At 43.6% G+C, this 14,929-nt stretch overlaps 1 protein-coding gene across 3 annotated transcripts in view; it reads left to right on the plus strand.

The window, feature by feature from the left end:
* RUSC1 (RUN and SH3 domain containing 1) overlaps nucleotides 1-4,444 on the plus strand; it is a 90,353-nt gene extending 85,909 nt beyond the window's left edge. For all 3 annotated transcript variants that reach the window (XM_069218455.1, XM_069218453.1, XM_069218454.1), the window contains one exon: nucleotides 2,084-4,444. In XM_069218455.1, the coding sequence (XP_069074556.1) occupies nucleotides 2,084-2,252 (169 nt within the window). In that variant the 3' untranslated portion in view covers nucleotides 2,253-4,444. The remainder of the gene's footprint in view (nucleotides 1-2,083) is intronic.
* The last annotated feature ends 10,485 nt before the right edge of the window (nucleotides 4,445-14,929 follow it).

Below are 14,929 nucleotides of genomic sequence, written 5' to 3' on the forward strand. Positions count from 1 at the left end.
ACCAAACCAAACTATACAATGAGAGGCCATGCCATACTATACCATACCATATCAGACTATACAATCAGAATCCAAACCATATCATACTATGAAATTAAAGGCCATACCATATATTGTACTATACAACAGGCCATACTACACCATATCATACAGTAATCGGTCATACTATACAATGACAGGCCATATTACTCCATATCATACAGTGACAGGCCATACTATACAATGAGAAGCCATACTATAAAAATGACAGACTAGACTAGACCATACTATACAATTACAGGCCATACTATACCATATAGTGACAGGCCATGCCATAGTATATTATATAATGACATATCATATTATACAGCCACTTGTAATTTGAAGATGTCAGTTGTGCAGGTTCTCTGGCAGTTCTTGCCTTCTGGAATTGCAGCTTACCTAGGCAGGTTGCTGGTGGGCCACTGGTACAGCAAGTGAGGCTACCAAAGTGATCTTGATCTTAGGGAGGTCTTCATAATTCTGTTCCCTCAGCCAATCATAGCTCCTACCTCTGTGTTTATGGAGTGTTCTGACATTGACAGAAGAATAATCAGTCTCTTAGTCACATCAGTTTAACAATCACACATGATATTTAGAAAAGTATTCTTGATGCAGTTCTTGACAGAAAGCCTTAAGGGAGAACCTTGGGCCCCTTAGCTACATGGTTGCTTGCTCTCTCCAGGTATTCCCTACACCACGAACATGCTGGACATCTCCTCCTGGACAGCCTCCCATCCTAGAAGGCCAGGCACACTCCTTCCCTCTATCAGAAGGCACACTTCTAGAATCTTAGCATACCTTAAAAACCTTCCTCAGAAAGTGCAGTCTTCAGGCAAGCCCCTTCCCCTCTGGGAGACTCGCTGTCAGGCAGACACCATCCTTGGTCACGCAGTCCTTTGAGTGCTCTGAGAAATAGTCCCTTTCTTGGTCATGGAGAACTTTAAACTTGGTAATGAAACAAAGTATGGTGATTTGGATTCCATGTTTGTATCCATTCCACAGACAATGGAAGTGGATTCACTGTTTGAGATTTAGGAACTAGTTTGGGGTGGTTGCATTTCCAATCTCTTTTTTCTGACATTCCTCAGACACAGGCTTTCTGCAAGGTGATGGCAGGTTGCAATGATCTTGGCTTCAAGAAGAAGTCTCCAAATCAAGGTCACAATGAACTGTTAGGTTTCTGCACCTTGCTGAGCTGACTTCAGCCTTCCCGAAGGAGTAGTCAGACATTCAAAAGGATAGGCCAAGCCTAGAAACGTACTGACCTTAAACAGCAGAACCTTTAGCCCCAACCCTCACCAATCCATCTATCAAGTGGTGGTATTCTGGGAGAACAATCAGTAGCCCTTTGATAACAAGGTCCTCATTGTTTTTCTGATGGAGTCCCTTGTCTGCATCCTCCTCTACTTCTGTGTCTGGGATCTCCACCCTGCAGCCAGAGAAATGTAGTCAATACACTTCTACTGGAGAAGCTGAATCTGCTCTCCATCTCATGTCAGGCTAAACCAGATGCCATCCAACACAGATGTCACTGCTCCTTGTACTCGGAGTGTAACCACACCATACTTACTACCATACATTTGCTACAGACTGCAAAAATGACAATTTCCCTGCCACGTAAACTATAGAAATTCAGAGAAAATGCCCATTTACCAAAAGTTTTATTTGCTGTTTTCCCTTGGACTGGAGTAGGTCTATTCCACATACAGAACTTGGGCAATGAATTCAGAAAGCAATCTGCAACAGCTTCTGAACTTAAAATATCAGTTGTAATTATGTGTCAAGAACATTGGTCCCCAAAATAGTGGCACTCTAAACCTCAGCATTTCCCAGTTTTCATTTAACAAACTACCACACTCTGAGTTTACTTTCTTTCCTTCAATGAGACCAATTGAAGTCACCCTCTTGTAACAAAGATTTCTAAAATTAAACCATAGAACTGAAAACATGGTATTATGCCAATGTGTAGTGATCTGGCAAAAATATAAAATGGTAGTTATCTGAAAACCTCTGCCTTAGTACCTCGCCCTACACTGACACCCTTTCTCCTTGTGTTTTGCAGGACCGTGAGGGCCATTTGCGACCACACGGGATCCTCGGGGTCCCACCTGAGTTTCCAGAAGGACGAGGTTTTACAGCTGCTTTCTACAGTGGATGACGACTGGATCCGCTGCTGCCACGGAAGCAACACTGGTCTGGTGCCTGTAGCCTACACATCGCTGATCCTATGAGAGATACGAATTGGGAGAAACAAGCAGACTTTGTCCAGGGATGATATGAAGGAAACTTAGAAAAAGGTGCCCCAAGCAGCTGGTAACAGTCCTCTGGGCGGGGCAGGTTTAGTAACATGTCTGTCTTGGCTGCCTCAGAAAGGCTAGCATTCAACTAGCCCTGCTGCAGACTTTAGGACTCCTCTGAGTTAAAGGTTCTGTAAAGGCCAGTCTACCTCTGGATAATTTAGAGCGATGCAGTACACTGATATATTTAGAATGTAAAAAAAAAATTGAGAATTTAGTGAATTGTATCTGTAATAATACTCTATGTGAAATATACAACTTCAGATCTCATTTTAAATAATATAGTGAGTCGAACATAAATACTGCAAACTTCCTCCAGCAGTGTTCTCTAAGTGCTACAAGACTCCGTCAGTGCAAGTTTCCTTCTCGGAGTGTCCAGCCATCCCTGTAGGTCTCCAGCTGTATGAGCCACCTCAAGCTGTGCCATGCGAGTGCTACAGGACTGCAGCAGGATTTGCTTCCTGCAGTACTCCAGTTGTCTTGTGCCAGTGCAGTAGATCCAGAAGTCAGAAATATAGTCCTCATAAGTGGGAGCTTTAACCAACAGTAGGTGTTTTATTGTTGTTCCTGCTGCTGCTGCAACAGAACTTCAGTAGTGTGAGCTCATGACCTGCTGTCCTGGCAAGTACTACAGGCCTCAAGCGGTGGTGCTGGAGCAGGGACCTGTGCATGAGTGCTACAATACTAGAGTATTGTGAGCTTTCTTTCCACTACTATCCTGTATGATTCTTTCAGTGAGGTTCCATGCAGCTGTACCCTGTCAGCACTAAAGGATTCCAGCAGGGGGGCAGAGGGGCTTCAAACAGCACTACCCTACCTTTACCATAAAACTTCAGAAGTGTACGGCCCTCCCTGTAGTACCTTGTCGCTTTTGAAGAACTTCAAATATGCAAGCTTACTCTGTTCTCATTCTGTGCCCTACGAGACACATGTAGACCCATAAAAACCTCAATCAGAAAGCTGCCTATATAGAAAAAGATCTGATTGCAGAAGTGTAGATTACAATCAGCCCAGTATGAGCTGACGTGAGGTTGCAAGCTTCTGCAAAGAGTTCAAATATGTTGGTCAGAAAAACTGTGTCAAAGGCATTTTAGAAGGACTAAAACAGGAAGTGACAAGTAGCATGGGATCTCTTTAGCTGTGGAAAACCCAGGACTGGATGAGCTGCAGCCTCCTGAGATGGACAGGCTCGTGATTAAAAAAAAAAAAACAAGGACTAGACAGACTCCTACTTGAGACGGTCAGTGAAAGATCTTGAAAATCAAGATTATATGAGCTGTTCCTACATGACATGGGGCAATCTAAGCTGTACACAGAAACAGGTTTAAATATGATACTCCTGTTTCTCGCATGTGGCTCCATGAATTATCAGGATATGCTGGTGTGCATTCCAGAAAGAAGAGGATTGTTACGATGTATGGTGAGTGGAGGAATGCAACCATCAAGAAAATGGAAGGTAGTTCTTATGATAATATGCTTATTCACATCCTTAGTGTTGTTTGAATATGGAGGGAAACGTGGATGATGTTGAAAGTACTCACCTGTGCGCTCACGCCGTCTTATTTCCCCACATATTTACTAGCCCTCATTCCTACAGTGAGCGACAATGTTAAGGCCTCACTAGGAGTATTATCATGAGACCTTTTTCCATTTCTGCTGGTGACATCAGCAGCATTGTGTTCAGTGCTGCAGGCCATATTGTTATTAGCCTGGAGTTCTGGAGGAAGCATCTAGATGAATTTGCCCAACTCTAGAGGCCTCCTCTGTAATAGTGGGTCTATTGGTAGAGGTAAGGTTTTTTCTGAAATTGGGTTTTGTATATTTAAGGCCTCATTTGGAGTAATGTCTTTAGCTCTCTGGGTCTCTTCTTGTTCAAGAAGGCATTCGTTTTGGGATTTCTGTTTGTTCTCAGAATTTATGTAATTATTTATTTAATCGTCTCCCTTCCTTTATCTTAGTCTTTTTATGTTTTGCCTGTTTAATAATTATAAAGATTTGGTCCGAGCTTATTGTTCACAGCGAATTAAAGCTGTAACAATATTTTAAATGTATATCAAAATGATATAAAAAGCTCTCCAATTCATTGAAATCTTGCATAGAATAGTGTCTTTAAAAACATCATAAAATTATTATTTAATTACAAATCATTGATTGCTATTAATGAGAAACTATTATAATATAACTCGCATTACTGGCTGCCCTTTAATCACAAAGAGTTATGGCTCTTAATTCGCTGCAATAGTCCCACTTCTGATGTGACAATTACTCTTATGTATTGAAAACACCCTATAAATAAATTTAATTAACGTGTGAGGGATTTACACTAAATCTTCTATTTATTAGGGTATTCCCTAATTTTAATGTATGTGTCCTCCTTCCTGTATCTTTAACCCCTAATGCTTGTTTATGTTTTTCCAGATATTTTAGTTTACACTGTTTTTGGTTTCCCAATTTAATTGCCATGAGATTTTGTATTCAATCCTAAATAATAAAAAACACAATTAATCCTCCAAGATGTTACTGGTAGATGTAGGCTACTTAGAGGATTTGACATCGGTGTTGGGAAAATTAGCAAAAAAATGTAACAACTTAACTCTTCAGTTTGGAGAAATTAAGGAACATAGGCTAATGTATGGAAATATAGCGATGCCGGTGACCAATTATTGCATGGAAGTGTCTCTACGGCAAGGGGGCCTGAGGTGGGACTTGTTGAGGAGAGGCTTAGAAAAAAACACAACAGGGCATGGCATGGACACATACAGTTACAGAAGTCAATTAATTGAACCGAGTCTAGGAGTCTCAAGCAGTGTAGAAGGTGGCCTGCCAGTAGGGCCGATACCCAACCTCTGTCCTCACGTCACAGGAGAAAGACAGCCAAATTTAGAGATTCCCCATTGGCTTGGCAGGCTTTGTTTGCTGAAAGTGCTCCACTCACTATGTCAGGAGCCCTTCTAGGTATTGTAATTACTGATAGCTACCATGTCATGGTGGAGAGCTGGCATTTTTTTTGTACTTCTGAAACTATTCCCCAAAAGTAGGGGTTGGATTTGAAATACAAAAAAATCAAGGTCCTGCAAAGGATGAGTTTGCTTGTTGGGGTCATAGGAGTTTTTTTATCTGCCAAGGTCCATCATAACTGGCATGCCAGTCCTATAAAGGTAAGATATATGTCCTACCACCTGATGTAAATAAGCCCTTCTCACTAGTTGCGAGTGGCCACTGGGTTGATGGGTCACTTTGAAAGGTTTCTGTAAATAGAGTCAACTAGGGCTCTGCCTTTAAAAACCTGGAAGTTTCCCAACCTTTAAATGAAGCTGCGGGCGCTGTTTTGGTGGACAAGAGCGTCACTGATTTAAGATTTTCAAATGCTGCTAAACTATAAATGAAGTCATACGTTTAGTCAACAACTTAAATCAAACTAGGATATTGGTCGTCTGGTTGAGTCTGTAGCACTCAGTGCGTGTTGTCATCATTGATGTCAATTCAGGATACAAAAAGGAAGATATTAGTAATCTGTGAAACTGGATGTTTTTCAGTTGAATTAGAGGTGGCAGACTGCTGTTCTTGATCCATCTGTAGTTTAAGACATCAAGAGTGAACAAAATCCCTCTTGTGACTCCTTTGGTCTGCAGTGCGTATTGAAAGAGTAACTTCATGGGTCTTCAACTTTTGTATCTGATCGGGAAATTTTGTTGTAGTTCAGTCTCACTTTTCTTGCTCTTCAGAGTCAACTGTCTGGGTTCCCAAAGTCCACATACTCCCTTTCCTCATTAATATTACAAGACTTACCGGTATCTGAAGTTAATTGAGCGAGTGAGAGCACATTCAACTTCGACAACCTCTCTTATGTCAATGGAGCCAGTCCCCCGTTGCTTTTCCCAGGCACACTCTTATGTGTCTCTGTCCTTATGTCTTCAGGTTATACATATTTAGGGGAATAAACATTCCTGTATATAAAACTCAAACTGTGGGTTATTAATTTTACCTTTCCAGTCATACCTCTTAGTCAATTCTTCTTTAAATGAGCCTTTTTTCCCCTGACTCACATCTTGCACCCTTGAGTTCTGTCTTCTAGAAATGCATTACTTTAATAGATACCAAGCGGCCCTTAATGCGGTTAGAAGCATCCCTTGTAATAAGCTATGCACCTGAGTATATCCAGAGATATATGTCCTTAGTTGAGGGATGCCTTGTACCCTTCCAGTACAAAAACTATGCAACAAAACCATCAGTAGCATGAATTTAATTCCACCCAAATGTGCAGAGCACATGAAAGACCCATTCACAATCCTTGACAAGAGTGTCAGTGGACAGCAAAAAAGAAGGTCTGGTGAAGGGGATATGCTGGATCCAAACCAGGAAGTCTTTTCTGTCGCCTTCAGGCTCCTCAATCAGTCGCCCTCTAACTGATTAAACATCCCAAGGCTTGCAATGTAGGCCACACTATCAGAAATGTTATTAGATATGTCCGCCGTGTGTAACATTGCTGATCAACATAATGTGAAAATTAAGAAACCATAAGCATAAAAAACAATGAATCACAATACAAAAATGCCTTAAAGAAGAAAGCTAGTAACTAAGGAATAATAAGCATTAAGGTAAGGCATAGTTTCCAAATTTGAAAATATGGGCACTATACTAGTAAATAATAAAAAGGGGGTCCAGGGGTAAAATTAGGCATAGCGTGTTAGGATGATGGGGTTAGGATTATGGTTATACGTGAGTTGGAGGGAAAAATAGGGTAAATATTAATGATGTCACAAGGATTCGTTTTAAGGTTGGGGAAATGAATAGCTCAGACAGGAGGGTTAGGGTTAAAATCATGTTTCTGCCATAATGGCACTCACGTGAGGTGAGTTCTTATGGTTAATCAAATGCAAAATGAGAAATTTGTGATTAAAGTTTCTTAAGTATAAGGTAGTTATTTTGGTGTGCCATTATTCACTTTCTCCTATCGGGTTCAGCATGTTTTTCTTAAGCATTATGCTGAGATAGGCTCGCTTCTTTCCATTAAGAGGCAGGCAGTAAGTTTACATTTTGTCTAATTTCGGGATTCATGGCTGGAAGGCTCCACGGAGAGCTAATCTTTCTCCACCATCTTTGTTCTTTGGCACTGGCCATCTGCTTACTACACACATGGCAGTCAGACTCACATGCTGCGGGTGTCGTATTCCGGAATTGAAGCCTCCTTTTCAGCAGAAACGTGGGAGAGATTTTCTCTGGCCCTCGGTTCTGATGGTCTACCTGAAAACTTGCACAACCCTGAAAAAGATATTTGGTTTCCTAGGAAGAGACTATTAGCTGCGATTCTATGCTCAGCACAACTGCAAGCTCTTGTTTTCTTCAGTAAGGAAAGTTCTCACATGCTTACCTCCCCTGTGCAGTTGCTGTAGCCATTGTGCGCTACCTGCAAGCCTGGTGGTGGTGACACTCATTCAAAGAGACAGCATGGTTGGTGGCAGGGTTCACACACATCTGGCCGAAAGAGAAACTGGGGAAACATAGCTTTAGCCTTCTTACTAGCTGTAAATAGCCTAAACACTCAAAGACCAGACACCCAGAGTAGAGCAACTTTCTACACAATGCTGCTTGTGAGGCCCAGAATTATGGCTTCACATCAGGTTCGAAGGCCCATATTTACTAATGTTTGCTCAGGCACTCGCAAAAGATACCTGCCTAATTTGTAAGCACTTTGCGCCAGTGCAATGTCACAAAAATGACACAAACTGGGTCAAGTACTGATAAAGTGAAAAACAATGCATATACAGCCAGATGTACAAACATTAGGAAAACGATTTTCTAATTATGATTAGCTCTGAATCACAATAAGGAAATCTGTATTCCTGATTTATGAAGTACTCTTATTCCCAAACAGCAATTCCAGAATTTGTTCGCAAAACAGTACTGATAAAGTATTTGGAAGGTACGCCCAAAACACACCTCTTCCAAATACTGAACTGCAAATTTAAATCATGATATGGTAACAATTTACAAATTAGCATTTTTCACATTCGAAAAAGCATTTTTTCAGGTCACGAACAGCCTGAATCTGTGACTCGACCAGTTTGCATCTACAAAGATGCTTAATACATCATGCCCATAGAGCACTGCGCTACTTTGCATCACTTTGCATGAAGTGGTTGTCCTGTGGGAGCTAATGTTCCAAAACTACCATCTGTCTTTTTGATGCAAAACCCTATCTACTAATAATGGTATACAGACCACCAAAACAGAATGCCTTCTCGAGGCAGGTGCTTATAAGAAAAAATGTTTTTATTGTTCTTAACTTTTTGCACATTGCATGTGTGCTGCATTGTTCAGCACACATAAATATTGGGAAAGTATTCACGTATGTCAAAGAACAGCATTTTGTACTGTAAGGGTACCCTTCCAGTGCAATCCTATGATAGCCAACACAAGCACCTGCATGGCGCAAGGAAGCCTGAAAGAGCACCAGCACGTTGGAAGCAACAACTTCATATCTTAGTAGATATTGCACTGCTGCACTCTCTTCTCCTCTTGCATGTAGTGCAGCTTCTGACACCAATGTGGGCAGCCGGAGAGCTAGAAAAAGGGCTCTTGTCCAGGTTACTAAATTCACCAGGGACAGCATGTGATAAACAAGAGGTAAGAAGTAGGTGAGAGTGCTCTTGGTATGGACGGCCTGAGATCTAGAAATAAAGGATCGAGATCAACTACGCACAATTGCCAGTACACTTGAGTGCTGAGAAAGCAAACACTGGCAAAGCCAGTAGGTCTGGTGCTGGCTGCAAGCCTTTTGGCTTTATCAATGCTTGCTTTGTTTTGTAATAGTTTTTGCAAAACCTTTTTATTGGGGAAGTTGCCCGGCCCGCAACAATCTTAAAAAAATAACACCTTGAAGCAAACATTGTTTTGGGCCCAAAAAGCACACATTGCCATAGCAGACCCTGGCACTTAAGGGAACTACTTTGTGTGGTTGTGCTGTGTGTGAAATGACAGATGCCGACCCTTGCTGAATTTAGCCAGTGGCCGAAGAGGGCTCACCAAATGCCTCTGAATGTATGCTGTAGAGGGTGGAAGAAAAACGTGAACAACACGGTAAAAAACCAATGGATGACGGGGGCTGGCTGAAATCTAGAGGTATGTTACACATATAAAAAGTATCAGGTGGTCTTGTCTAAAACAGAAGTAAAGATGAGCTACTTCCAAAGTATATAGGGGCACCGTGTGAAAAAGCACGACTACATAAGCGAGTGATGCCTGGTCATGGGCAGCTTAAGATCAGTAAAAAGCTGATTTGATCAGCTACTTGCACCAAGCACGAGGCACCTTCTTGGTGGCTAGCGGATAGGGTAATCACCAGACCCTGATGTGTCTCATGAACCCCTATACCTTCATGCCCTCCATGCAGCTCCCCTTAGCTTCTCTGCCCATGTATAGCTTTGCAATTGACAGCTTTGAATCTTAGCTACTTACTGCTGATCCGTCTTCAGACTTTTTAAAGCCTTCTCGTTTTCAATGCTTCTTTCCTGATTTAATCCCTCACAGCATGTGCTTTGTGCTTCTACTAAGCTAAATCCTGCTTCATTTTGACATACTGAGGCATGTTTGGAGGAAGTTTGGCCTGGACATTATGTGCACAAGTGGACAACACAGGATACCACACTTTCTCACAGTTGATGGGTAAAATGTGTAGCTCCTTGAGGGCATATCTTTGAGGAACTCTTTCTGGGCAGAAATCCCTTATGCACAATGCAGTTTGATATATATTATCCTGTATATGGAGCCCAGGTGAAAGGGCCGTATATTTGCTTGTCAAGGGGCTTTGTTTACAGGCACTTCAGAAATATTGCAATTAATACATATTTACCAATGAATGTCGGATGATTGTATTGTTACTTGCAGCACGAGCACAGATTAAAAATTTGATGGAATAAAAGATGAAAAAGAAGCACAACTTTGTACTAATGATGCCATGTCAAGGAACAACGAGGGACATATTGGTACATTTTATGTTCACACAGAGCCTTGGAGAATACAGCAACTGCTTTGGACTGTTTATACGGGCTAACTCAGAGACAAAGGAGGTGTTTTAAGTTTTAGGTCGAGCCTACCAGTCGGCATACTCACTGGCTGCAAAAAGTGCTTTTGTCAGTTTATCAAAAAATAAGCTTTAAGTCGTCCCACCCCATTCCAAACCACTGATTGGCTTTATTGTCCTTATTTGCTGGCTTCTAATTTGATGGCTTAGCTTGTCCATCTTGTCTTTGTCCCCAATCTTCACCTGCAGCATATCTTCCCTGCTTAGTTTCAGGGAGCCTATTTTTGCTTAAGCGCTCTATGAAAGTGCATGTGTTTTCAAGCTGTCTCACTTTTTTGCTTTTTTTCCACCCATGAGCTCAGTGTTGCTCTTGTCTGTGTGACCCCCCCCCACACTATGCTTCCTACCCCTCTTGTATGTCTCCCACCATTCTCTTTATTGCTCTTTCCTTCATGTTTCTTCCTCCTTCCTCTCACCAGCTGGTATCCCTGCATTGTGAATGAAAGTGCTTTCTCACTACATCATTATCATATTTTGTTTTTTATTTACCCATCCTTCTGTAAATAGAAATAAAACAAATGGCGCACGTCACCAGCATCCATCATGACGCTCCCAGAGGCAGACGCATCTTTGTAGCTTTTTTCTCTTTTTGTTTCGCCAATGTTGTATAGCATGAACAAAACGCATTGGCAAAGCCAATAAGTTTCAAGGTGAGACCTGTTGGTTTTGCCAACTCTTTTTCTTTTTATGGTTCACCCTGTCAAATTGGATCTACGTACTGTTTGAAGCTAATGTATGAATTTTGTTGCCAGACGCATCAAACTTTCTGCTTTCCTTATCGGGGAGGAGTATCCCCTGAAGAGTGGCTACTGGCCCTTTTCCTTGCAACACTGACTATAGTAGAGTCTGGTGGTACCTGTTGTGTGATATAAACTGTATCTCCATGTGAATATGTATGAGAATGTGTTGGTGAGGGCAATGGTGGTTTCTCCTTTCTTTTAAATATCTTTGCTGGTGGTGGAGCAGTATCAAGAGTCTCTTGAAACGCCAGCTTTCTCTTGGTTTGTGGAGGAGAGGAAGCAATAATTTTCCAGTCTCCTTATGAATATGTATCCTTCTTTGTTTACTGTCCATAATCTCCAGGATTGGCTGGATATCAGAGTCCTCAGAATGATATTCAGATGTTTTAACTCCTTTGAATGATTGTTCAGTAATTGTCTTTGGACTGTGTTTTAAACGGCTCGAAAGTTCTGTCTATTCTGTATAGAAGGATTTTTTAGGCTCCGAAATGGTACCTAATTTTTTCAGTCCCAAAGATACAGCCTGTGATTTCGGCTCCGAAGCCAGACGTTGAATTTTCGACTCTGAAGAGTGTGGACATCAGCTCGGATGTGGAGCTTTTAATGTGTTTGCTTGACTCCTGCATCAAAACAGGTGTGGCCTGTTGATCGGGTGACTTGGCCTTTTCTGCGCCGAAACCGAAGGTCGGTCGCCGAAAATTTTCTTTTGGGTGGAGCCATGGCTTTCTGGCAGTGGTGCACCCAAGGCCTTAATAGGTCTTTTGGTAGTGGGTATGGGCAGGTCTACTCACATGTTGAGTGTAGGAAGTTGGCTCTGTATGTGCTATTTCAAAGTAAGGAATAGCATGCACAGAGTCCAAGGGTTCCCCTTAGAGGTAAAATAGTGGTAAAAAGAGATAATACTAATGCTCTATTTTGTGGTAGTGTGGTCGAGCAGTAGGCTTATCCAAGGAGTAGTGTTAAGCATTTGTTGTACATACACATAGACAATAAATGAGGTACACACACTCAGAGGCAAATCCAGCCAATAGGTTTTTATATAGAAAAATATCTTTTCTTAGTTTATTTTAAGAACCCCAGGTTCAAATTCTACATGTAATATCTCATTCGAAAGGTATTGCAGGTAAGTACTTTAGGAACTTCAAATCATCAAAATTGCATGTATACTTTTCAAGTTATTCACAAATAGCTGTTTTAAAAGTGGACACTTAGTGCAATTTTCACAGTTCCTAGGGGAGGTAAGTAATTGTTAGGTTAACCAGGTAAGTAGGACACTTACAGGGTTCAGTTCTTGGTCCAAGGTAGCCCACCGTTGGGGGTTCAGAGCAACCCCAAAGTCACCACACCAGCAGCTCAGGGCCGGTCAGGTGCAGAGTTCAAAGTGGTGCCCAAAACACATAGGCTAGAATGGAGAGAAGGGGGTGCCCCGGTTCCGGTCTGCTTGCAGGTAAGTACCCGCGTCTTCGGAGGGCAGACCAGGGGGGTTTTGTAGGGCACCGGGGGGGACACAAGTCCACACAGAAATTTCACCCTCAGCAGCGCGGGGGCGGCCGGGTGCAGTGTAGGAACAGGCGTCGGGTTTTCAATGTTAGTCTATGAGAGATCTCGGGATCTCTTCAGCGCTGCAGGCAGGCAAGGGGGGGATTCCTCGGGGAAACCTCCACTTGGGCAAGGGAGAGGGACTCCTGGGGGTCACTCCTCCAGTGAAAGTCCGGTCCTTCAGGTCCTGGGGGCTGCGGGTGCAGGGTCTCTCCCAGGCGTCGGGACTTTAGGTTCAAAGAGTCGCGGTCAGGGGAAGCCTCGGGATTCCCTCTGCAGGCGGCGCTGTGGGGGCTCAGGGGGGACAGGTTTTGGTACTCACAGTATCAGAGTAGTCCTGGGGTCCCTCCTGAGGCGTCGGATCTCCACCAGCCGAGTCGGGGTCGCCGGGTGCAGTGTTGCAAGTCTCACGCTTCTTGCGGGGAGCTTGCAGGGTTCTTTAAAGCTGCTGGAAACAAAGTTGCAGTTTTTCTTGGAGCAGGTCCGCTGTCCTCGGGAGTTTCTTGTCTTTTCGAAGCAGGGGCAGTCCTCAGAGGATGTCGAGGTCGCTGGTCCCTTTGGAAGGCGTCGCTGGAGCAGGATCTTTGGAAGGCAGGAGACAGGCCGGTGAGTTTCTGGAGCCAAGGCAGTTGTCGTCTTCTGGTCTTCCGCTGCAGGGGTTTTCAGCTAGGCAGTCCTTCTTCTTGTAGTTGCAGGAATCTAATTTTCTAGGGTTCAGGGTAGCCCTTAAATACTAAATTTAAGGGCGTGTTTAGGTCTGGGGGGTTAGTAGCCAATGGCTACTAGCCCTGAGGGTGGGTACACCCTCATTGTGCCTCCTCCCAAGGGGAGGGGGTCACAATCCTGACCCAATTGGGGGAATCCTCCATCTGCAAGATGGAGGATTTCTAAAAGTTAGAGTCACCTCAGCTCAGGACACCTTAGGGGCTGTCCTGACTGGCCAGTGACTCCTCCTTGTTTTTCTCATTATTTTCTCCGGCCTTGCCGCCAAAAGTGGGGCCTGGCCGGAGGGGGCGGGCAACTCCACTAGCTGGAGTGTCCTGCTGGGTTGGCACAAAGGAGGTGAGCCTTTGAGGCTCACCGCCAGGTGTGACAATTCCTGCCTGGGGGAGGTGTTAGCATCTCCACCCAGTGCAGGCTTTGTTACTGGCCTCAGAGTGACAAAGGCACTCTCCCCATGGGGCCGGCAACATGTCTCGGTTTGTGGCAGGCTGCTAAAACTAGTCAGCCTACACAGATAGTCGGTTAAGTTTCAGGGGGCACCTCTAAGGTGCCCTCTGTGGTGTATTTTACAATAAAATGTACACTGGCATCAGTGTGCATTTATTGTGCTGAGAAGTTTGATACCAAACTTCCCAGTTTTCAGTGTAGCCATTATGGTGCTGTGGAGTTCGTGTTTGACAGACTCCCAGACCATATACTCTTATGGCTACCCTGCACTTACAATGTCTAAGGTTTTGTTTAGACACTGTAGGGGTACCATGCTCATGCACTGGTACCCTCACCTATGGTATAGTGCACCCTGCCTTAGGGCTGTAAGGCCTGCTAGAGGGGTGTCTTACCTATACTGCATAGGCAGTGAGAGGCTGGCATGGCACCCTGAGGGGAGTGCCATGTCGACTTACTCGTTTTGTCCTCACTAGCACACACAAGCTGGCAAGCAGTGTGTCTGTGCTGAGTGAGAGGTCTCCAGGGTGGCATAAGACATGCTGCAGCCCTTAGAGACCTTCCTTGGCATCAGGGCCCTTGGTACTAGAAGTACCAGTTACAAGGGACTTATCTGGATGCCAGGGTCTGCCAATTGTGGATACAAAAGTACAGGTTTAGGGAAAGAACACTGGTGCTGGGGCCTGGTTAGCAGGCCTCAGCACACTTTCAATTGTAAACATAGCATCAGCAAAGGCAAAAAGTCAGGGGGCAACCATGCCAAGGAGGCATTTCCTTACACAACCCCCCCCCAAACGAAAGAGGATGAGACTAACCTTTCCCAAGAGAGTCTTCATTTTCTAAGTGGAAGAACCTGGAAAGGCCATCTGCATTGGCATGGGCAGTCCCAGGTCTGTGTTCCACTATAAAGTCCATTCCCTGTAGGGAGATGGACCACCTCAACAGTTTAGGATTTTCACCTTTCATTTGCATCAGCCATTTGAGAGGTCTGTGGTCAGTTTGAACTAGGAAGTGAGTCCCAAAGAGGTATGGTCTCAGCTTCTTCAGGGACCAAACCACAGCAAAGGCCTCCCTCTCAATGG

This window comes from Pleurodeles waltl, chromosome 12, assembly GCF_031143425.1.
Source record: "Pleurodeles waltl isolate 20211129_DDA chromosome 12, aPleWal1.hap1.20221129, whole genome shotgun sequence".
Lineage (NCBI taxonomy): Eukaryota > Metazoa > Chordata > Amphibia > Caudata > Salamandridae > Pleurodeles > Pleurodeles waltl.